At 43.1% G+C, this 24,363-nt stretch overlaps 1 protein-coding gene across 2 annotated transcripts in view; it reads left to right on the plus strand.

Moving 5' to 3' along the window:
• The window catches only part of gap43 (growth associated protein 43), a 288,487-nt gene that overhangs the window by 85,961 nt on the left and 178,163 nt on the right, over positions 1-24,363 (plus strand). For both annotated transcript variants that reach the window (XM_078559812.1, XM_078559813.1), the window contains exon 2: positions 7,780-8,371. In XM_078559812.1, the coding sequence (XP_078415938.1) occupies positions 7,780-8,371 (592 nt within the window). The remainder of the gene's footprint in view (positions 1-7,779; positions 8,372-24,363) is intronic.

Raw genomic sequence — 24,363 nt, forward strand, 5'->3', positions numbered from 1 at the left:
ATGCCCTAATGGTAAGTCCTGACTTCTGCACGTCACACTTGTCCAGACAATGTTTTGGGCCGACGTGTTTTCCCGCTGACATAACAGTAAATTTAGCATAGAGGGTGCGATTCCAGTCGTGCCTTACTTTACATCCCATTAGGAGGATGCAAAGCAGTTCACGCCGGCCTCCAATGGGATTGGCGTTCTGCCATGGTGGGCACCACTGGATGATCCCACTGTGATTTCATGCCAGCATGAAACCGAATTTTTGCCTTCTCGTCTTTTGTTATCCCCCTGCCTGCATGACGCCCAATGCCAATGGGGCTGGAATGTTCCAACCAATGTTTTGAGTCCAATATGACTCTTCTTCGGAACTTTTCAAGCACCTTCTGAAGTTACGTTAATCCTGTATGAAACACTGGTTTGGCCTCACTGGAGTATTGTGTCCATTTCTGGGCACCATGCTTTAGGAATGATGTGAAGGCATTGGAGAGGGCGCAAAAAATATTAACAAGAATGGTTCCAGGGACAAGAAACTTTGAGTTATGTAGAAAGATTGGACAAGTTGGGACTGTTCTTGGAGAACAAAAGGTTGAGAGGTGATTTGATAAGGAAACTGTTACTATTAGTGGAAGGATCAAGAACCAGAGGGCACAGATTTAAGGCAATTAGCAAACAAAGCAATGGCAACGTGAGGAAAAACTATCACACAGTGAGTGCTTGGGATCTGGTATGTATAGCCCGAGAGTGTGGTGAGTGCTGATTCATTTGAGCATTCAAGAGGGAATTGGATTACTATCTGAAAAGGAAGGATGTGTACGGCTATGGGGAGAAGTGGGGGAGTGGCACTAAGTGAATTCTTCTTCACAGAGCTTGCACAACACAATGGGCTGTATGACCACAATCTATGCTGTAACCTTTCTATGATTGTATGATTGTTGGTAGATGAGTAAAGTGGCAGTATACGTTTACAGACCTTGTTCATTGAACTTTTTCTTGAACTGCATCTCGGGGTTAGACTAATGTCGTTGATTGTTATGGCTACCTGTTGCCGCCAGTACCTTCTCAGTAGGTGTCAGAGGGTCTTCCAGCCAACTGAGGGAAGAGGATGTCTCTCCCCTCTTGTTAACTCCTGCCTCCAACTCATCAGTGAACCTTAGGGCCTGCTCTATGGCCTGTTGCACCATGTTTGTTGCTTCTTTAAAGTTGGCTTTGAGTGATGCAACCATTGAGCTGCGTGTTCATATTTATTAGCAGGCAGCATGAATTTTGCATGCTGCCTGTGTTTTGAATAACTAATTCATTATTCTTTTGTTTTAGAATATAGATTTTAGTTTTAGGAATTAAAGTTTTAACTGTAGAAAAATGGAGGCATCTGGTTGAGAAACTGGTAAACATAACTCTGATGTAAATGCAACTCAAACAAGCTTGGAGTTTATTATACTTAAAAGGTTTTCTTGTGTTTATCTTCAGTGTCAGAGCTAGAAGTGTGAACACTAAGCAAAGAATGACCCATTTTTGGACCTCTTGGTAGAACCATGGTGTCTATAATTATCTCCATAAAAGGAGCTAAAAGCTAGCAATTCTGTGAAAGAGGGACATAAAACTATATTCAAAATATCCATTATTCTATGGGTTACAGAATCAAAGAGTTGTGTTGATGGTAAAATAATCAGTTTAGGGCCTGAATTTTTAGGTCGGCAGATGGGTGCGATCAGCGGGCCCAGGATTGGCCGGGAAATGGACCGCTGACCGCGATCGACCCCCAGCCGCAATTTCACGCTGGCTGGCCAATTAATGGCCAGCTAGCGTGAAAAGTGTACTGAAAGTTTAGCACTGCTGGGTGGGGGCGGGGAGATGGTGGGCGATGACATCAACGTGGGTGCAGGCGAGCACTGAGGGAAAGCACCCTGAAGGCAGAGAGCTGCCTCAGGGAGCTGCAGACACAAAAATGATCAAATAAAGTTTCAAAAAGCCGGAAAGAAATGTTCAAGCATCAGAATCAGGCACCTGAAAATATAAATGATAAAAGTGCTGCCCACGGATTTGTATTTTTATTTTATTTCATAAGGAAACCTCATCCCGCCCTTGGATGAGGTTTCATAAAAAATGTAAAGGCTGCCTGGCCGATTCACCCGTCTGCCAAACATAAAGTTGGGCGGATCATGAAAAATCGGAGTCAATTGTTCCATTAGTGGGCTTAATTGTCCTCTTAATGGTTGGCAGGCGTGCTTCCAAATTTTGCGCGTGTCCGCAGACCAAAATTTTGCACGAGCATGGGATGACGTTGGAATGCTCGTCCGACGTCATCTTGCACAATTTCATGTCTGATCGGATTGGGTGCGCGCCTGACTAATCAGCTTAAAATTCTGCGCTAAATTTCTGTTTGAGACCGATGCAAGAGTACCACATTATGGAGATGGACTGTCGATGTTGAAGGTTCTTTTGTTTATGTTATCTCGGTGTTTGCTCAGGAAGCAGGTAGATTCAGTTTTGCTTTGGTTTAGATTGCATCTCACTAGATTGAGAGAGCCATCAGAAGATGATTGTTCATCAGGGCTGCTTTTTAAGCGGAGAAAACACTAACTTTATCGTTCACCACATGGAATGGGAGTGGGGCTGAAGCTCAGTTTGGAATTCATGAAGGGAAAGGAAGCTGGAAGATTTGCCTAGCTCTTTGTTATAGGAAGAAATCTACAGCGGTCCTCAGAGCCTTTCGGCAGTAGGCAGTTTTGATTTAGCTTGGAAGCAGTTGACTTGGTCAGTCAGTTTGGAATAGCCAGAGAGAAAGCATCTGCCAGATGCTAGGAAGCAGCTGTGGGACCAACAAGTGTACTGAAGCTGTGGGAGCATTGAGAGCCATTAGAAATCAGGGATGTTCCTGATGTTTAAATCCCTAGGCAAGTGAATGGTGAAGCCAAAGTTTGAGTTGAGCAGAGCTTAGGGCATTGGAAGAGAATTGGGAGGATTGCTTAGCCAAAAACAAATGGAAGGATCCCCATGAAATTTCATCCTTTGGACAATAGCTGGAACACTGAGGAGAAATCAAGTGACTTCTGGAGGGCTGTGGCATATTATTGAGTTGGCCCCAGGAAAAGTGAATTTAGACTTCAAGATTTTGGTACTGTATACGGGAACTCTTGTTGGGAAGTAACAAGAACTGAGTTTAGAGTATTTTCTTTTTATTCATTCATGGGATGTGGGCTTCGTTAGCTGGCCCAGCATTTATTGCTCATCCCTAGTTGCCCTTGAGAAGGTGGTGATGAGCTCCCTTCTTGAACTGCTGCAGTCCATGTGGCGTAGGTACACCCACAGTGCTGTTAGGAAGGGAGTTCCAGGATTTTGACCCAGCGACTGTGAAGGAACGGCAATATATTTCCAAGTCAAGATGGTGAGTGAATTGGAGGGGAACTTCTAGGTGGTGGTATTCCCAACTGTCTGCAGCCCTTGTCCTTCTTGATGGTAGTGGTCATGGGTTAGGAAGGTGCTGTCTAAGGAGTCTTGGTGAATTCCTGCAGTGCATCTTGTAGATGGCACACACTGCTGCTACTGTGCGTCGGTGGTGGACGGAGTGAATGTTTGTGGATGTGGTGCCAATCAGCAGACTGCTTTGTACTGGACAGTGTCCAACTTCTTCAGTATTGTAGAAGCCGCACTCAACCAGGCAAGTGGGGAGTATTCCATCACATTCCTGATTTGTGCCTTGTAGATGGTGGACAGACTTTGAGGAGACAGGAGGTGGGTTACTCATCACACGTTTCCTAGCCTCTGACCTGCCCTTGTAGCCGCAGTATTTATATGGCTAGTCCAGTTCAGTTTTCGGTCAATGGATGTTGATAGTGGAGGATTCAGTGATGCCAATGCCATTCAACATCAAGGGGCGATGGTTGGATTCTCTCTTATTGGAGATGGTCACTGCCCGACACTTGTGTGGCACGAACGTTACTTGCCACTTGTCAGCCCAAGCCTGGATATTGTCCAGGTCTTGCTGCATTTGGACATGGACTGCTTCAGTATCTGAGGAGTCACAAATGGTGCTGAACATTATGCAATCATCCGTGAACATCCCCATATTTACAGAATTACCTGGAAAAACTCAGCAAGTCTGGCAGCATCGGCAGAGAAGAAATCAGTCAACGTTTCGAGCCCTCATGGCTCTTCGGCAGAACTGAAGCTTAGTTTCAACAAGGGAGAAATATAAATTGGTTTAAGGTGGGTGGGGGGGAAGAGACACATTGAGGGTGTGGTGTGAGCAGATAATCAAAAGATGTCAGAGACAAAAGGGTCAAAGAGGTGTTGAAGGTGGTGGTCTTTGTCTGAGAAAAGTGCTAATTAAGAATGGAAAACAGGATATTCAAAGTACAGCTCTAGTGGGGGTGGGGTGGAAAGACTAAAGGTTTTAGTTTTAGATTTAAAAATAATGGAAATAGGTGGGGAAAGAAGAATCTATATAAATTATTAAAAAAAGGCGGGTGGGGGGGGAAAAGAAACGGGGTGGGGATGGGGGGAGGGGGAGTTTAAGATCTAAAGTTGTTGAATTCAATATTCAGCCCAGAAGGCTGTAAAGTGCCTAGTCGGAAGGTGAGGTGCTGTTCCTCCAGTTTGCGTTGGGCTTCACTGGAACAATGCAGCAAGCCAAGGACAGACATGTGGGCAAGAGAACAGGGTGGAGTGTTAAAATGGCAAGCGACAGGGAGGTTTGGGTCTTTCTTGCGGACAGACCGCAGGTGTTCCGCAAAACGGTCGCCCAGTTTGCGTTTGGTCTCTCCAATGTAGAGGAGACCGCATTGGGAGCAACGAATGCAGTAGACTAAGTTAGGGGAAATGCAAGTGAAATGCTGCTTCACCTGAAAGGAGTGTTTGGGCCCTTGGACGGTGAGGAGAGAGGAAGTGAAGGGGCAGGTGTTGCATCTTCTGCGTGGGCATGGGGAGGTGCCAAAAGTGGGGGTTGAGGAGTAGGGGGTGATGGAGGAGTGGACCAGGGTGTCCCGGAGGGAACGATCCCTACGGAATGCCGTCAAGGGGGGTGAAGGGAAGATGTGTTTGGTGGTGGCATCATGCTGGAGTTGGCGGAAATGGCGGAGGATGATCCTTTGAATGCGGAGGCTGGTGGGGTGATAAGTGAGGACAAGGGGGACCCTATCATGTTTCTGGGAAGGAGGAGAAGGCGTGAGGGAGGATGCGCGGGATATGGGCCGGACACGGTTGAGGGCCCTGTCAACGACCGTGGATGGAAAACCTCGGTTAAGGAAGAACTTTCTTCCAAGAGAATCCCGAGATCAGGACAAATTCAATGGCCCTTGCATCCTGGCTGTCCTGGTCCCGGGCGAAATGTACACGGTTGTGTGCCATGGGGAAGATGGCATCCATGACCTCATGGATGCATTTGTGGGTGGCAGATTGTGAAATCCCACAGAGGTCACCTGTGGAGCCCTGAAAGGCGCTACTAGCATAGAAATTGAGCACCATGGTCACTTTCACAGCCACTGGCAGTAGATGCCCTCCGTGTCCCCTTGGTGCCAAGTCCTGCAGTAAGTGCCAGATGTGAGCCACCAAGTCCCTAGACATGCGCAGTCATTGGTGACACTGCTTCTCAGTCATCTGCAGGTATGCAGCGTCTATAGACCCTGGGTGTCACTTTGGAGAATGCACCAGTTAAACAAAATAAGGGATAACCATTCACTGGTTCAATGCTCAGGGCAATGCCTTGACCAATCAGAGTCAAGCTGCCTGGTTTATATTTCAAACAATGCTTGGCAGTTAACTGTCAGTCACTATTGCATTCTCCATGGCAACGTCTCTACCAACCAGAGTCCTCTTGCCAACCAATCAGCACTCTCTTCTCATACATTATAAAGTTGTTGCTTCCCCTCACATTGGTATTCTTGCAAATGTCCTGATGAGTGCAAGTTGTAAAGCTTCGACCAAATATCTTTTTTTCCAACAATAATTGTAAGTCTGATCTGAATTTTGTAATCCCCCTTGTGCTACTAATTTTATGAGTAGATTTGAGTCCAATTCAGCATTATTAGTCTTTTAAATCTTCCAATGTAATGATCCTACTGTGAAAACCTACTTCTCAGTTCATAAGTTTCACATTGCTTTGAATATGAATGGTAAGAAGGTGTGAGGCTGATATTGAAAATTGAATCCCCAACAGCTTTTTTAATCACAGTGGAAATTAAGATGCGAAACTGTTGACATCAGCAACATTGTTGTTTAACCAATGCATCTGGGAGTGAATATAACACTGACAGTTCTTTTGCATCTATTTACTATCCTTACTGAGGCCAACTGTGTCTGTAAAGTACAGTGATTCCAGTATAAGAAAAGCATAAAATAATTAGATTAATTATGTTACATGAAATAAGGCTCAGGTTTGCGACAATCACTTCCACATACTCTCTAGAAAAAGGAACCTCTTAACTTGGACCAGAAAAAAAAGCTTTAAAATTATATAATCTGATGACCAACGAAGGTAACTGATTCTTAGTTTTGTCCTTGGTGGACGTGAGTTCAAAGCTTACAAGGTCATCTGGTACATAAAAGATGCATTTATGTTACAAATATAGTATCAGGTTCTGATTTATATTCTGAGAGTAGAGGTATAACATTCTCTAGAGGAATTGACAACATATAAGGTATGGGGTAAAAATTAACAAGTGTAAAAGAGATATAGGACCCAATTTCAGGGTCTAATATTATGAGTTCCAAGGACGCCTGAAAAACATCCAGCATGAAATTGGGCTGTGGCCATTTTTCTGGAGCAGCCATTTAAAACAAGCATTAGGCCCCTTGCATATACTAACTGGGGAATCACTGCCTGTTTAGAACTCCTCTTTCAAATTGGATTGTCTTGAGCTGGAAAGGCTTCAGGCTTGTTCCTGTAAGGTTTACTGAACATGGATGTGGCCATCCAATGGCTGCCACCTTAAGGGTAAATATATTTGATTTTTAAAAAAATAATGCGGAGGCAGAAGTGCTTCTCCTGCCTGCACGACATTCATAATGACTGCTGCCAGCCACAATCAGACCACCTCCTACTGTCTTCTCCCTCCTCCCTGGGACTTGGATGATGGTGAGGCAGACAGGCCAGAAATTGAAACATTCAGTGTGGCAAGGTCTCTCTGGAGGCAAGACAGATGCCTGAATCTCATCAGGATTATTTGCTTCAGGTTGGAAGACCAATTTGTCTCAATCCTTGGGCCTCTGTCATTGAGTGTAAGGATGTTTCATCTATTCAGTTCTCCACTTACCTTGCTAAGCAAGGCATTTAAAAAATGAAAGCATCTAACAGTGGAAAAGCTGGGGGTTCAATGTACTTTATATCAGAAATTCCTTTTCTCAGCTCATCCTAAATAATATGTAAAGGGATCCATTTATAACTCTATGAATAGAGTTATACTGAAATTGATGCAAGGCGTAAGCATGTCTTTTACAGCAAGTCCTCTTATGGCTTTAATGCACCTGTCTCCTAAGTTATCCTGCCATACTTCCAGTGATGCTCACCAAAAACCACACTGTATTGTGAAAATGGCAGTATATCTTCAATCTATTTTTTTCTGACATTCTAGCTAATGATGCTTCTATTTACCAATTAAAAGAAATTGATAGCAAGTTAAGTCATCCAATGGGAGTGCAAAATAGGATAAACAGTGGCTTGAAATCACAGATATACAAAACTTGAAGAATAAGATGTTTGTTGGGAACAATGGTAGGGGAATATAACACTAGTGACCCACAGAACATTTCTGAATATGACTTCACAACTATGTTTCTCTGTGACTTTGATTCTAGGCTGAGAAGAATGACGAGGCTAATGCGAAAGCTGAGCAAGAGACTACCAAACCTGAGGACAAGGCTCACAAGGCCGCCACCAAAATCCAGGCTAGCTTCCGTGGCCATATAACACGGAAAAAGCTCAAGGGGGAGAAGAAAGGAGAGTCGGCTGCGGCAACAAAGGTGGAGGGTGCAGAAAAAAAAGACGACGCTAAAAAAACAGAGGCTATCAAGGAAGAGGAGGCAACGGCAACAGAACCAGCTGCGTCTGGTTCTGAAGGGAAAACGGAAGAGGTAGAAAAGCCAGTAAGCAACCCTGAAGCAACCCCCTCTGATGCTGAGAAGGCATCAGAGGCAAAGGAGGCTCCCACGGAAAACTTGGAAAAAGCAACGCCAGCAGCGAAGGATGAAAAGGCCACAGATGGTGAAAAGGATGTGAAGGAGACAGGAAGCGCCGCAAGTACTGCCACTGAAAGTACCCCATCTTCAAATGTCTCGAGCCAGGAAAAGGAGAAGAAACCAGTAGAAGCATCTGCCGCTGAGGCCAGTGAAGCAGCAACAAAGGCCCAAACTGAGACAGCTGCTAGTAGCACAGCACCAGAGAAAACAGGTAAGAAATGTAAAACTTTTTTTTTAAAAGCAAACACCTTAAGATACAAACTGTATAACAAAAATGACAAAATATAGGTATTCTCTTCATTTTTTTAACTTATATTGGTTAATATTAAAATTATAAGTGACACTGCAATTTTAAATGACTTCTGAGATTTTCAATATAGAAACATACTCTAAATAATACTTTTTGTTGATTATACTGTTATCTTTTCATCAATAATAAGTTTTTCTTCAAAAAGTCAATCAGAACTAAACATATAATAAAATTAGACAAAAACTGCTGATCGTTCAACATTGAATAATTGTTATAAATTTTCTGTTCAAATTAAATTGCATACAGTCAACACTTTAATATGGTAAATATATCCACTCAGCCTTATTGTAACCTGAAGTTTTGAGTCAGCTTCAACTGAGGAGCATGTGTGAGGGCGGTATATATGTGTATGCATATAAACTCCCATACGGTAGCAACACTACTGACTTTAATTAAAGATTCCCAGTCCTGTGCCTGTTGTTATTTCTCTACAATATAGAACAGATCAGGTTTGAAATATAACAGCTGTCATTTACCTCAAAATGTTTTCACAAGATCTCCAAGTCTAGTAAAAAATATGCAAAATCAGGTAAGAGACAAGCATTGGTATGTTATCATCAAGATCACTACACTGTTTGAACACAAAATCAACATGTATTTTAATTTTCAAAAGATCTTGGGCAACCTTCCTTACTTAAAATGGTTTTCAAGAAAATCCATAAAACTCCACTTTGTTCAGATTGCCTACTTGAACTAAGGAGACAGACAATTCCAAAAGGGCCATCTCTGGCAGAAGATAGTAATACCTTCTGATCTGAGGCCAGTAACCATCTAGTCCCAGGTTGAGGCTATAAATCTCTGCCAAGGCAAAACATATTCTGCCAGCTGTTACACAGGGATGTGCCCTTGCATATATTTAAAAAAAAACATAATTAATTTCCACGTGTGAGCAGGGAAGGAGGGCAGTGGTGCAATGTTTATAATTTTTTAAAAAACTATGCTTGATTTGAAGAATTTTAGCATTGGCACACTCAGTAAAGTAACATTTAAGCATTTTGCTACATGGGTGAACAAAGACATGGGTTTTTTTTTAGATAACTGACTCTGTGCAGCTGACTTTCTCAATTGAGAATAATTGACCACCTGTTTATTAAAGGCTGTTGTTACCAGCTGTCACTGAGCAATCGGTACTTTTGTTTTGATATTTTATATAACATTACACAGAGGTATTGTTGAGGTTTTAAGGTTCTTATTTATGGCTAAAGCTATACATTTTTTTCATAGCCACTTTGAGTGATCAGAAAGGCCTCACAAAATTTATCTTTCAAATGATGGTTGTAAAATGAGTGAAAATGCAGCACTATCAGAACGAAACAGCGAAGAGGAACGCAGCAATTCTTCATTTAAAGAGCTGTTCCACATAGGCTGCAGGCGGAACTATCTTAGCCCTCTTAGAAGGCCATGACTACCGCAAAAGATAACTTATTGCAAACTATACAGTATTAAAACTTTGTCTCTGAACCTGTGAAATGTATTTATATTGACCATAATGTTTGACTAAAAATCCCATAAAATATATAGAGACCAATTAATCATGTGCAAATGTGGCACTTGAGCTGTAAAGCCCCTGTTTTGATGTTTGAATGTTACTTGCCAGGCTTCTTATATTTTTACTTTAGTTCTGTAAAATTAGCTGTTCTTAAAAGTCCCATCCGAGATACTGGGCAGAATCTTCTGGATCAGCCTGGACTGGGAGGAAAGGTGGGAAGGGAACTTAATCGTGAAGGAGGCTAAAATTCAGCTTCCCAATGTTGGAATAAACTTTTGCTATCAAGTTCTCGGAACTTTACAGGTGGGTCCAGCTTCCCAATGTTACGTGTCGGAAAGACCTTTTGCGTGCGTTTGTATGTCATGCATGCTCATTTACAGGCCAGATCACCAGAATGAAGCTCCCCCTCCAGATTAAGTTCTCTGTGATTAAGAAATACATGCCTTTAAATTCACAACTGCATATAAGTGGCATGAACCAGCCGAGGTAGTCATCAGCTTTGGACTTTGGAATGAATAGCCAATATCTTACCCTTTTTCAGGAGCATTCTTCTATGGCAAGATATGATTGAGTTTGGGTATTGGTTGTCTAAGATGCACGGAGGGTGATCAAAGGAGGGAGGATGGAGTCCACTGGACAAGGGTGAAGGAGTTTGGACTAGGGAGGCAGGGTCAGTGGGAAAGGGTGAAACTGGGCCTGGGAAAAGGTGCAAGGGTCAGCAGGGCAGGGTGATCAGGGAAGGAAACCAGACTCTCTGGGGCAGGGAGGGAGGCAGGCTGTTCGGGGCAGGGAGGGAGGCAGGCTGTCCGGGCAGGGAGGGAGGCAGGCTGTTCGGGGCAGGGAGGGAGGCAGGCTGTCCGGGCAGGGAGGGAGGCAGGCTGTTCGGGGTAGGGAGGGAGGCAGGCTGTCTGGGGCAAGCTGTCTGGGGCAGGGAGTGGGGCAGGTTGTCCGGGGCAGGGAGGGAGGCAGGTTGTCCGGGACAGGGAGGGAGGCAGGTTGTCCGGGGCAGGGAGGGAGGCAGGTTGTCCGGGGCAGGGAGGGAGGCAGGTTGTCCGGGGCAGGGAGTGGGGCAGGTTGTCCGGGGCAGGGAGGGAGGCAGGTTGTCCGGGGCAGGGAGGGAGGCAGGTTGTCCGGGACAGGGAGGGAGGCAGGGAGGTGATGTGAGGGTGCAGTGACATAGGAGCATTGTGTGGGGCAGTCCTGTGGTTGGGTGGGAGAAGGGGGTTTCTGGGCAGGGATGGTGGGTGAGAGATGGTCCTAAAGGGCAGGCAGGGTCAGCGCTGTCTATGGTGTGGTCCTGGGGTTGAACTGAGGGTACTGGGCAGGGGGAAGATCAATCACAGTGAAAGGCGGATGTGTGATGCAGGAGGGTGGCAGGTCCAGGGTCATGGTGGGGTAGAGGATAGCCTCATGCAGGGAAATCAAAGAAATGGACAAAACGGGTGGCATAGATAATGGGAGGGGTCAGGGTCAAGGTGGGCATGGGTGATAGTTATAGGCTCAAGGATAAGGGTAACAGTGGGGAAATGAATGGTTATATTGGGTGAGCTAAGGGTGATGGGGGAAGTTGGCGGGGGACGGGTGACAGTGGAAGGTAATGGAGTGGGTCTGAAATGTGATAGGCACCATTTTTAAAATGTGTTCATCAAGATGCAGTCATTCTAAAAGTGTGATCCTTCAAAGTGGGAGGAGGTGGGTGGAGTTCAAGGTGAACACAGTTGGCTGACTAAAGGGACACCATAATAATCATGAGTCAGCTGGATGAGAACCATGTTCAGTTGTGTCCTCCTCTCTATAGTGGATCCCACATGGCAGCAGGTTTGCTCCTTGATTCATGGGTCTCATAACATCGAGACCCCAGCAAGATCAGAAGCTGCACCTTTGCTAAAGGGAATTAACTTGACTAAGGCTGGTGGCAGGGATGAGGGGGGCGGAGGGTGGCAGGAATTAGTGAGGGAGAGTGAGGTGGAGGTGGGGATGGAGGGAGAGAAGCAGGGGTTAGCTCCCTGGGGTCCCGGGCTGTGGGGATGACAACAACTTGCCAGTTTATATCCTCATTCCCAGGTCTTTAGCTACAAATCTATCAATTTATTAGTTGAGTATCCTTATTGACAGAGCCTCCACTGCCCTCTGGGGTGGAGACTTCCAAACGCTTACTACCCTCTGAGTGTGGAAATTCCTGCACACCTCAGTCCTAGGTGGCCTACCTCTTACTCTGAGACTGTGTCCCTTTTTTCTTCACATCCCAGCCATGGGAAACATCCTTCCTGCATCACCCTGCAGAGCCATGTAAAAGGTCTTTTTGCTTCATATAGATAATTTCACTGCCCTCTGCACTCTCGAGAATATAGGCCCATTCTCCTCTCACCTCACAGGACAATCCCACCCTCCCTGGAACCAGTCTGGTGAACTTTGGTTGCAATCTCTCAATGGGAGGGCCATCTTTCCCTAGGTCAGAAGACGAACAGGACAACTCTATGCGAGGTCTCACCAAGGCTGGAGTCAACTGCAGCCAGACCTCTTTAATCCTTTACTCAATCCCTCCTGCCATCAAGGACAACTTACCAGTTGCTTCCTTACTTTCCGCTGCACCTGCATATTAGATTACAGTTACATTTGAACAGTGACAGCCAGGTCCATTTGGCCGTCCACACTTCTCATTATCTCACCATCTAGGAAAGACTCTGGTTTTCTATTCCTCAGACCACAGTGGACAGTGTCACAGTTTTCACCCGCATTCTCCATCTGCCATGTCCCTGGCCAATCACTTAGCCTGTCTAACTCTCCTCGAGGCCTCTTTACATCCTCCTCATATCTCACATCAGGACACCAGAAAGACATGCAATGACATGGCTGTAAACACGGACAGCGTTCTAAGAGGGCTCAAAACCACAGCAATACCTGCTGCGTTTCCTGATGTGAGCCTAGGCCACACATTTCCAAATGATGGCCAATGCTTAAATATACTCATGTCGGGATACTCAGTGATGACACCACTGATGATGTGAGACAATAAATGGTGTGTTGGTAGAACCACATCATTAGGACCTGACGAAGAACAAAATGCAATGCCCTTAAATCCCCATGACCATTGCAGCAACTGACAACATAATGAGAATACAGCAAACTTAAACACAGTGCAATTAAACATATTTTTAGAAGTACAGATCATATGTACAATGATTGGACACCCGTGCCTCTTATGTGCCTTAAACTTCTTCAACTTTCTTTTTCTATTGCCACACTTATGTGCAGACCCAACAACCACAGCTGAGGTGGGGGCAGCCTGCTTATTGCTGTGCCTTGTTGACTTTGATTACCTTGGCAGGTATCCCCTGGTGGTCCGAGGCCTAGAGGGCTCCGGCCTGCTGAGGGTCACATGCACAGGTGCAGTTGCAGCCTTCTCAGGCTGGCTGCTGGAGATGATGGGATCACTGGCAGAGGGGAGGTGGAGCGGCCGGGCACTCTTGGAATGTTCTGCGATGATGCCCCTGGGGTGCTTGGCTGGCATTCATCCTCCCTGTCGGTGCCCGATGGCATCTCCTTAACTCCTTCAGGGGAAGAATCTAAAGGGAGGTCGAGGTGCCTTGTCGCCCTCTTTGCTTGCCATTGAAGCACTGCACCCATGGTTATAGTGAGGGAGTACAGGTCTGAGGGCAAATCCTGCAGCCACTGTGTTCTGCTGGACCTTGGTCTCCAAGGCAATTGCCACCCTTTCCATGGAGGCAACCAAATGGTCATATGCTGGAGCCACGACAGCAGATAGAATATGGACGGACTCCTCCACCTTTCGCTCAAATCTGCACATGACCTCTGGCATCTCTGCCTGATGTCCCCTGGCCTGCATCTCTGCATCTCCAATGTGTCTCATGTGGCTGAGCACAGAAGCTCATCATTTGCATGGGGCTGAGCAGGAGCCTGGTCTCCAGCAGTCCTCCGAGTGTCAGAGGCCTTGGCTGTCACTTCCTCTGCCAGCTGTGGAACTGTGTCGGTGATGTGCTCACCAGATTGTGACCCTGAGCCTAGTCTAGAACATGCACCCGCTGAGCTGAAAGACTCTGCGCCAATGGAGAGGTGCAGGTTAATGCTGTGACGGTGCTTTCTCTGAGGATTGAGAGTCATCATCCTCAGAAGTGGTGGTCATGGTGGAACTGGGGGTGCGGTGCCTCCTCTTCTTCTGCTTGGCCTGCTTGCTGGTGCCTGGAGTGGAGAAGAGAAAATTAGCTGATGGTTGTGCACACTCCATTATCTAAACAATATCTCGCTCTGTCGGAACATCAGACAACTGCAGACTGGAGGCATCCTCTCTGTCTTCCTGTGAGAGTCTTGTACCTCCAACAGCGCAGGCACGGTCCCGGTCCTCCTCAGCTAGTTCTGTGGCCTCCCACAAAGGGGTGAGGATCTGAATAGCTGGCACTCCTCCACCGGTCTGGGACTGCTCCCTCTTGTGAGCATTTTTTTCCTGCAGTTGGACAGAAGGATCGAATGTCATCCCAGTGGGTATGTGAGCAGTTTAGGAGCATGCATGCCTATGCCAGCTCCTGAGTCCTCCCCAGTAAGTGATTAAGAAGCACATTGTCCTGCAACTGATACAACACTGGCAGCATGAAGTGGCTGCCACACAACTGCACATATTGCATCTGTTGCTGAGTCCTACACATGACCTCCCATCTGACATCCCTCTGGATACACATGTTTACACTGCAAAATGCCCCTATGAGTTTCACTCTGCAGCGACTAGATGGTGCCATTTAAACTTGAGGAGCGGAGCAGATCATACATCCTCTTATCGGCACTGCACCCGGGTTTATTTGTAGGCCCCACTGGCGCTGATCTGCGCTGCTACCTGCATCCAGGCCATCTTGTTCCAATGGAAGGATCTCCTGCTGCCATCCCTGGGAAATAGGTCCTCCTGCCTTTCCCAGACAGCATGGAGGAGCACCTACAGTGACACATTGCTGAAACGTGGGGCCACTCCTCTGTTCTGCAACATTATGGTATCTGTAATAGGTCTCCCTCTCTGAAACGACAGCCAGACTGACTTTCCTGATTTGCAGTGAGTGAATGTATGCCTGAGTGTCGTTTTAATATGGTGCCCGGACCTTTGAGCTCCTGAGATGAAGGGGGGTGGCCTGGGGCAATGACTTCCTGCCTGGCCCGCCACAAGATTCGTGGAGCTTCTCACGCATGAATATCTAATGAACTGACCAACGCGAGATTGTGTGAGGCCAGCCATCCCGCCCTCAAGCTGAAATCACTCTCACTTCCATTCCAGCCTCTCAACTTATATTCCAGAATGGAAGAATCCCCCCAACATGTAGGAAGACATCAGATATGTTCACGCCATTACTTCAGCGTTGGCCAGTCTTTCAAGCTAGGAACCAAGGGGCTTAACTTACCTGGCAGTAACATATCTTAGCTCATAAGAAGTATTTGAAGCAGCCCTTAGGCCATATGTTTTGAAACAGTTACAAATCACATTTGTGGATTGGATAGGGTTTAGAGTACATTTAATGCCTGTTAATTTTTAATGATCTGTTTATAAGTCCCCCGTTTGCGTGCTAACTACAGTGAACCACAAAGAGCTAACTGCTCCTTAATCAGCGTGCAGCCATTTGAACTCGAATTCTGGTTGCAAACTTTAGCACAATATTTTGAAAATGTATATTGTTGAAGTAAAATACTAAAAATTGACATAGTTTTAAAAGGTATGTGGAGCTTTGCATATATTATTGTATTCCATGGCCCAATATGACAAATCTTATTATTGGCAACAGCTCAGTAACATAGTTTGGCAGTGTTTGTATTCTGTATATGATTTTTATCTTGTTTATCAATCTGATAAATCTGACAACATTATATTGAACCTTAAGCTTTTGGCTTTATATCAGTAATATCTAGTGAAATATACCTTAACAAACAGGAAATTTAATCATAAAATTACATTTTGTTACTTTACATTAACATAATGGTAAAACATGCAACTGAGGTACTGAAATTTCTCTGTTCGATATGTTGTCTCATGTGTTTGTGTGAAATTTCTTTATCTATTATTAAGGTTAACAGGTTAATAACCATGTTAAAATAGAAAGCATAGGAATGTTAGGTGAATGTCTTAACTGACATGTTACAGAAGTCATACATCTGAATTTCAGTCATAAATATTTTAGTTAATATCTTCTCTTCAATTGGAATTTACTTTTTCTCTTTTTTTAATCAATCCACGAGAATTATTTAGTAGATGCTAAAGGATGAAAAAGGACAAATCCATACATTTGTTGAGAAAAACAGCAATCTTTCCAAAGGAATTCATTAACAGTTTTCTTTTAACACATAGCAAGAAGAACCTACTAGAGGATTACTGTTTTTCTCAGAGTTGTGAATTTTACTCAAAACAATACATTTTAGTCATATTTATTTTATATCTTAAATTGAAGTTGTTCTCTTTGGTGACCAGTTCCATAACTAAAATTCTGGATAATGTAAAAATGTTTGCTTGTAAACGGCAAGAAATCAGAAGGAAATAAAAAAATGTCTGAAACAAATATTAGAAAATAATGTATTTTCATGGTGGTAGTAAACTATTAAATGTGTTCATTTTGTGAATGTTTGACAAATACACTTCTGAATAGAAGCCAGGCCTTTTTCTAACTTAATAAATAATTAAATTTTATCTCTTTAATTCCCAGCAATGAGTTTATTCATTTCATGTTGACTAAGTTTCATGCTGAGGTGTTTGAACATTGATATTGTTTGAAGAAACATTTATTTCTTTTTGAATATTGGAAACTGTTGCAAAGAGATAATGTCGAAAGTAACACATTGAGAATGATGAAAGTAAAATATGAGGCTTTAAGGAACAGAATTAAACACAAGTGGAGACCAGATAAAAACGAGGCAAAACTGTGGTACCTTGAGTCATGCCTTGTGCTGGTACTGGGTGGTCTGACTTGGCTTTCCTGCAGCTTTTCTTTACCTGTGAATTACCAACCAATCCGATAAAAAAGGGATAATGTTTGAGCACTGGCAAACAGCAAATCTTCAAAAAGGGAGACAGAACTCATCCAAGGCAGTAGAGGCAGCATAGCCTATCATCAATGGGAGGAGAGATACAAGGGCCTTTGCTAAATGTCTGAGATTAACAAAGTACCTAGAAATAGAGAATATAATAGAGAATGATCAGCATCGATAGTTAATAATATGAAAGACTCGAACAATGCACAGGAGGACGTAAACAGGCTTGTGACATTTTTCTACATGAAAGTTGCTTGTTCTGGATCCTATTCAATGGAAACTGGCTATGATTCCATTGAATGGAAAAAGGGCCACTATTCTCCATCCATTGGTTTATCAAACACCATCACATTAGAAATGCACATAACAATTCTTTTCAAGTGCTAGTTTTTGAAAGACCCATCATCATGGTTATTACCAGAAGTAGCAGTATTCTAGGATAACCAAGCACCTTGGCTCAAAACTAATTAAGGCTTTCCCTGAGATAATTGAAGGACTCTGTTTAATTACCTTCTGAAGCATATATTTAAGTACTTATATCGCAGGGAGGGTATTAGCATAATGTCTAATCGTCTGAAGTGAGAATTAACACTAGATTTACCAAAGCTTTTAGTAGTTATAGAAATCTAGAACTGCCTTTATAATAGAAGAGTGCAGTGACTAGGGTCCCCTTTGTTAGCTGCACTCCAGAGGTGCATGACTAATTAACCTGTTTTGGTTGAGGGATAAATGGGACCATAGGATTTTTTATGCCCAGGTGATCAGGCAGACAGAACCTTATTTTCATTCAAAAGCTACCAGCTCCAACATTGCATCATGCTCTTCATCCTGCAATGAAGTGTTGACTGAGATTATGACTTCCGACTCAAAGATGGGAGTGCTACCAACTGTGCTAAGCCGACACTTCTAAGTTATATATTTTTTTGCTATTTCGGCATTTCCATCTTTTTGTACCAATTTTCTCTGACAATATTCTCTTCCCTCCTCACTAACTTCAGGCATAGAAATATATCAAAATTATAACATAAATAGGTCATTTACCCCAATCAGTCTGAGTTGATGTTTATTCTCCACTTGAGCATAGTGTTAATCCCATATGCCCATCCTGTTCCCATGCCATTTGATCTTAATCCTAAACATTGATGATCTCTGCTTCAATCACAAATTCTGTAAGTGTATACTGCAACATTACAACCCTTTTATAAAAAGTATTTCTCCTCTTTTTGTTTCTATTTCATTATTCAGGCTGTTGGCACTGATAATGCCGCTATCTTCATTCCCTGGAATCCATGGGGTGTAGATGAATGCATTTCACAGAAAACAAGTTTAGCTATCCTTGATCAGATTTGGATAGACAAATCAAGCATTATCGGCTCTCACGTTCCTACGCTGCAACTGTTAATTACTTCAAATTCATCCTGGAGGGCAAAGACCTGTGTTTTAAAGGAGGATGCCACCTTCATGCTCACTTCCTACAATAAGTGCCGAGAGTTCATAGGCTACTTTGTTGCTGAGACTGTCACTCAGCTACCTCTGCTGCTTTCCCTCTTCCCCTTGTTCACCAAGACAAACCACTCCTCAGGCTTCAGTCTGAGCTAGCTGTTACCTGTGTTCTTTTCCAGTCTTCACAATCATCTTCTGTTGGCTTTCTTAATTCAGTTAGGTGCATTCTATACCTAGACCAAAACTGCAACTGTCTGCTGTGAGAAATACCCAGCTTACTTAAATAAAATAACCTTCTCCCCTCACAGCCCATCTGTATGACAACGTAGCAAGCTTTGGAATGGACTCATAGAGAGATGTAAACAGGTCATTTTACCTTCAATGCAACTCTTTGGTTCTTTAACTCATATGAATAATTTATATTTTGAGTGGATGCCATCCCTCCAGACTCCCTGAGTCCATGAAGAAACCCATGAAGATGCTGCCTTCAGCTTCTTTTATTGGGATAATAATAGACATCCTGGCTCTACCTCGAGGTATAGAGGTGGGTCTTGCATGGTTCAAGTCCTCTCCTTTCTAAGTCTGACCTCATTAAACAAACACTTTGACCTGTGTTTACCCCAAGTCTATTTGAATTGCATTTACTTCAGGGTTGTTTATCAGTTCCTCAATCAGATGTTTCAATTGAATGTATATTTAACTCTTTAACCTCCAACCTATAAGCTATATTCCCAAAACTAAAAGTTATATTCTAAAAGATGTGAATTATGAACTACATTTTAACACCAGTAACCAGTGGAGGAAATTCTGCATTGTTCATTTGACTTTCTATGTAAATTAATTGAATAATATTTCAAACACCTCCAACTTTGTGACTTCAGAATTCACTGAAATTTTCACTGTTCTTGTAATATCTGATATTTATTTGTGCAAATATTAAGCCACTCACTAAGGCTGTCAGGAAATTCTGATTTGAAATATTACTGCAGGAAGTCAAAGGGATGTATGAAATTTTAAAAAAGAACAGTCCAGCAGAAAAGCAATTCTTTTTGTGATTTTTGAAATAAATTACATAGGAATTTTAAATGGATGAAATCTACACAGAACTACCTGATTTGACACTTTAACGGCAAATCCAAGGATTCACTGTTTTATGGTATGCTGCATGCAATATATCATTAGGGCCACTTATCTATGGTGATTAAATCAAATTATATGTCATCACAGTGTATTGTAGGAGGGATATTTTTAGTCATATTTTGAGGTTTCAGTAGTGTGATAATGTGCACAATTGTGTGTTAGCTGTACATCAGTGGCCTTGATTACTATTAAAATTTTGTTTTGAATTTTAACATGCAGGATAGAGAAAATGGCATGGCACTTGGTAGAGAGTGGGTTGCAGGTACTGCATGTGGCAGGAATGAGGGTCTGGGGAGTTATGCGAGTTGTGAGTTCGTAGTGCTGAGTTTAGGAGTAGAGGCCATGGGATATAGAAATATTAATCAGGGTGGGGTAGAAGGTTAAAGAAAGTTAAGCGCTTACTATAAAATAGGGAATATGTTTGAATCTTCAATCTTTTTTTCTGTTTTTTATTGATGATTATGTTTCCTTATTTCAAAGGACATCAATGCTAGAGAATTAAACTAGTTTCATATTATTCACTTAAAGTTTGCATCAAACGCTCTCTGATCAGGTATAAGTTAAATAAATGGCAAAGCCTCCTTGCTCACTGTTATCAAAAACATGCCTTAAACTCAACCTCAACCAATACTCTTAGAATGCCAATGTGATTTTTTTTACTTTTATGGGAGTCATTTTTCAGACTTTTTGGAATGAACCCATTCTGTTGCATACTAAATTTCTGAGCTGCAGTTTCATCTAATTTAGAATTTGCACCTGTCAGATTGTGAGTATTTTCATCACCTCACTCTGTGTTGAATTCAAACCCTGGTTCCAAAAGTGGACAGGCAGTGTTCTTGTCATCCAGCCCCCAAAGTTGTCTCACAAATTTCTGATCAACACATTCCACCCACAACATCTCTTTGCGCTGCAATTTCTATTTCATTATCACTTCAGTATTGAAATTTTCATTTGAAATGGTAGATGTATTCCCCAGTTGATGCTGGATGCTTCTTCTAAATTGAGATGAGTGTTGACACATAATTCAAGATATGGGCTTTTGCAGCACAAAACAAGTCATCGTACCTTTGGAATGAGCGATCTTTTGCTAATTTACTTGCTTTCTAAATTTAAACTCCAGAAACATAAATTCTGGGTTGTGGGCTGTTGTGACACAATGCCAGCAGCAGAGATGGTCAGATTGTTTTGTTTAAATATGTGTGTAGCTGGTAATGTTTGCTAACTATAAGTGGATCAATGGCAAACACTCTAAATGTGTGGTGCTGCTATGTTCATACAAACCAATTTGTGAGTCCCATGTATGGTTGGATGTTGCAATCTTATCCATGTTAATCCAATGCCTCCCAGAAGATATGCTGGCCAGTCTTTAAAGGGAAAAGCTGGTTAAACTAATATCTCCCAAATATCCCAAATATCTCCTTACCTCCTTCGCGTAAAGTAAAACTCAACCAGTGTTTCAAATGTTTAAAAGTTAGTTTTCTCAATACTTGCAGTGCAAGGAACATTGTCAATATGGTAGGAAGTTTTTCTGAGATGGGATAAATTTCTTGGGAAAATACTGAACAACTTTTACAGGCCCATTTTTTTTAACCCTTGGAACATTCAATATTTTAATAAGGAAATATTTAAAATGTTAAAAAAATGATGAGCAAACATACTTAGTCATATCTAACTTTCTAATAATGTTTATGAGACTGTTAAGCTGTTATAAATGAAGTCAACCCTACCTTTACAAAGCTCTTAGTCACAATATGATTTTGTCATTATACTGTAACTGAACCTTGCACATTCTGTAATAACATTCTTGTTTTATTTCCTTGCAACCACTTTTCCTCCACTCTTCTGGAAGCATTCTGATTCTTGCTGGAGTACAATTCCACATGTAACAGTTACCCTCTGATACCCTGACAAAATGGTCATGATTTTTGGATTTTGATTGCAAGCAGCAGTGATTTTTCAACTGTAGAGGCATCACAGCAGATCCTGTTCCTGTCTTCAACTGACATCCAAGCATGCTTTGGCCACTGAGCTCATACTCTTGGAACCCCTTCCTCAATCCTCTCAACCTCCCATTCTTCCTTTGAGGCCACCCTTAAAACCTGCCACTTCAAACAAACATACCTCTCCCAATCTCTCCTTCTTTGGCATAGCATCTCCCCCCACCCCCCCTTCTCCTGTCACACTTCTGTGAAATGCATTGGAACATTCTTTTACATTAAAGAACTATATAAATGGCCCATATTACACTTGGTGTTAAAGTCCCAGGTTCACTTTCAATTTAGCTGATCCCGGTCTGATCAGTAATTAGAGGGTGATGGGTGGGGTTGTGGGGTAGGGGGTGGGGGTTGCAGAATGTTGTGGGGAAGGCACAAGACTTCGAACTCTCGGCACCTTCAAGTGAGAGAAATGAAGAAAAATAGGATTTGCACTTGTTAACATTGTGGAATTCTCCCTGCTGAAACACATAGATGTTGGAAATGTTGGAACTGGGTTGAAAGTGATACCTTCTACTGCTGAATAATCTGTTAGCATTAATTGTTGAGGCACATCTGTGAAGGACAATTACTTGGGCATAGTGTCAAGGACTGCCAGTGCTCATGGAAGGTTGAAGATATATAAGGGACACTGTCATGTTGATTATTCTGGAACCTTATGCCCTAGGTCATGAAACAAGTCTCATTGAACATAAATGGATGACAGGATGTTGGAAGGAGACCAGGCTCAATTTTTCAAATTTACAAACCCAGCAGGCGCACCTCCCACTCGCAGCACAATTTCATGTAATCAGCTTTATGATCCAAGCTTTTACATGGGGGAGGAATGTTAGCCAGGATATTTCACCTGCAGTTTTGCATACTGTGCCTTCAAAGGCACATTGATACATCGCCCCTGAAGTTATAATGGGTACAGACATCAGTTAGTGTAGTATTAATGCTTACAGAGTAGAAAGTAGCAGCCACCCTCACTGTCAACGCAGAACTAGTGGACATAGATATAAAAATAAAAAGCCTCAATGAAGAAAAGATTAGGAGGAATCAATTTCCGTACTGATTAACTACTGAACCTCCTATGATATTGCCCTCGGTGATAGACTGTTGTATAATGACAGCAGCATTCTACCAGCTATCAAACATATCAAAATAAAGTTGATTTCATGTAACATTGTTAATGGACCAAAAATAAATCTGTCCCTTCCTATTACCGTCTCTGCTTCCTTCCTACTCTAGTTCTTTTTGTATCACTTGCTCTTTGTCTTCCAATCTTTTCTCTTTCTCCTTATCTGTTTCTTGCTCTTAATTGCCACTATATACTTTTCTTATTGTGGTAACTGTTAACACTCGATGTGATCCCTGTTCTCATTGTTTCAGTCTTTTGTTTTAGTGTGCTTCTTCCCTCTGCCCCTTTTTTGCATCTATCTTGTGATGCTTATGATCATTCCTTTACTGATGCACTCAACACACCAACATAGTTAGTAAATAATGAACATCTTTTTTAAAGCCAAGAATATGCAGGAAAATGGGAGGCCAAATATACTGGGGTAAAGGCAGGGAAGTGAGATGCTGTTGGAGAGGTGCTGAAAGACACTACCATCACCAGTCCTGGGTATGTCCTGTCCTACTGAGAGCATAGACCCAACTGGGGTGGTGGCAGAGTGGTATATAGTCAGGAGGGGAGTTGATCTGGGAGTTCCAAACATTGATCCTGGACCCCTTGAAGTCTCATGGCATCAGGTCAAACATGGGAAAGGAAACCTCCTGCTGATTACCACCTATACATCCCCCAACCCCTTGGCTGATGAATCAGTACTCCCCATGTTGAACAACACTTGGGGCAGGATTCCCCCGGTGAGAGGGGGGCGGGGTCCGCTCACCGACACGTAAAATGACGTGCGGTGACATGGAGTGGAACTCCCGACGTCACCGCGCCCCATTTAAATTTTCCAGTAGGCAGGGCTGCAGCAAAATCAGCTGTGCACCCGCCGACCTGTCAATGACCAATTGAGGCCATTGACAGAGTCATTTAGCTAATTAATGGACCTGTCTGTCCAAGCTTAAGGTTGACAAGCAGGCCAGGAGGCCCGGCGGGAATTAGAAAAAGTATGAAACCTCATCCATGGGCGGGATGACGTTTCATGTAGGTTTTTAAAAATTTTATTAAAGTTTTTTAAAAAATTATGAACATGTCCCAACTCATGTGAGAGTGTCACGTGAGGGGACATGTCAGAATATTTTTTTTCTATTTTTAATATTTGTGACAGAACAGCTGATCTGCCTGAGGCAGCACTTGCGCCCGCAATTCAACTTCGCCCCCGACGGGAGGAATATCCTGCCATTGGAGGTGAGCTGAGGGTGGCAAGGGCACAGAATGTACTCTGATTGGGGAACTTCAATGTCCATCACCAAGAGTGGCTCGGTAGCACCACTACAGACTAAGCTGGCTGAGTCCTAAAGGACATAACTGCTAGACTGGGTCTACAGCAGATGGTGACGGAACCCACAAGAGGATAAAAATATACTTGACCTCATCCTTATCAACCTGCCTGTCACAGATGTATCTGTTCATGACAGTATCAGTAGGACTGATCACCACACAGTCATTGTGGAGACAAAGTCCCGCATTCATATAGAGGATGCCCTCCATCGTATTGTGTGGCACTACCACCATGCGAAATGAGATTGATTTTGAACAGATCCAGCAGCTCAAGACTGGGCATCCATGAGGCGCTGTGGGCCATCAGCAGCAGCAGAATTGTATTTGAACACAATCTGTAACCTCATGGCCCGGCATAGCCCCCATTCTATCATTA

This window comes from Cetorhinus maximus, chromosome 16 (genome assembly GCF_964194155.1).
Source record: "Cetorhinus maximus chromosome 16, sCetMax3.hap1.1, whole genome shotgun sequence".
Classification (NCBI taxonomy): domain Eukaryota; kingdom Metazoa; phylum Chordata; class Chondrichthyes; order Lamniformes; family Cetorhinidae; genus Cetorhinus; species Cetorhinus maximus.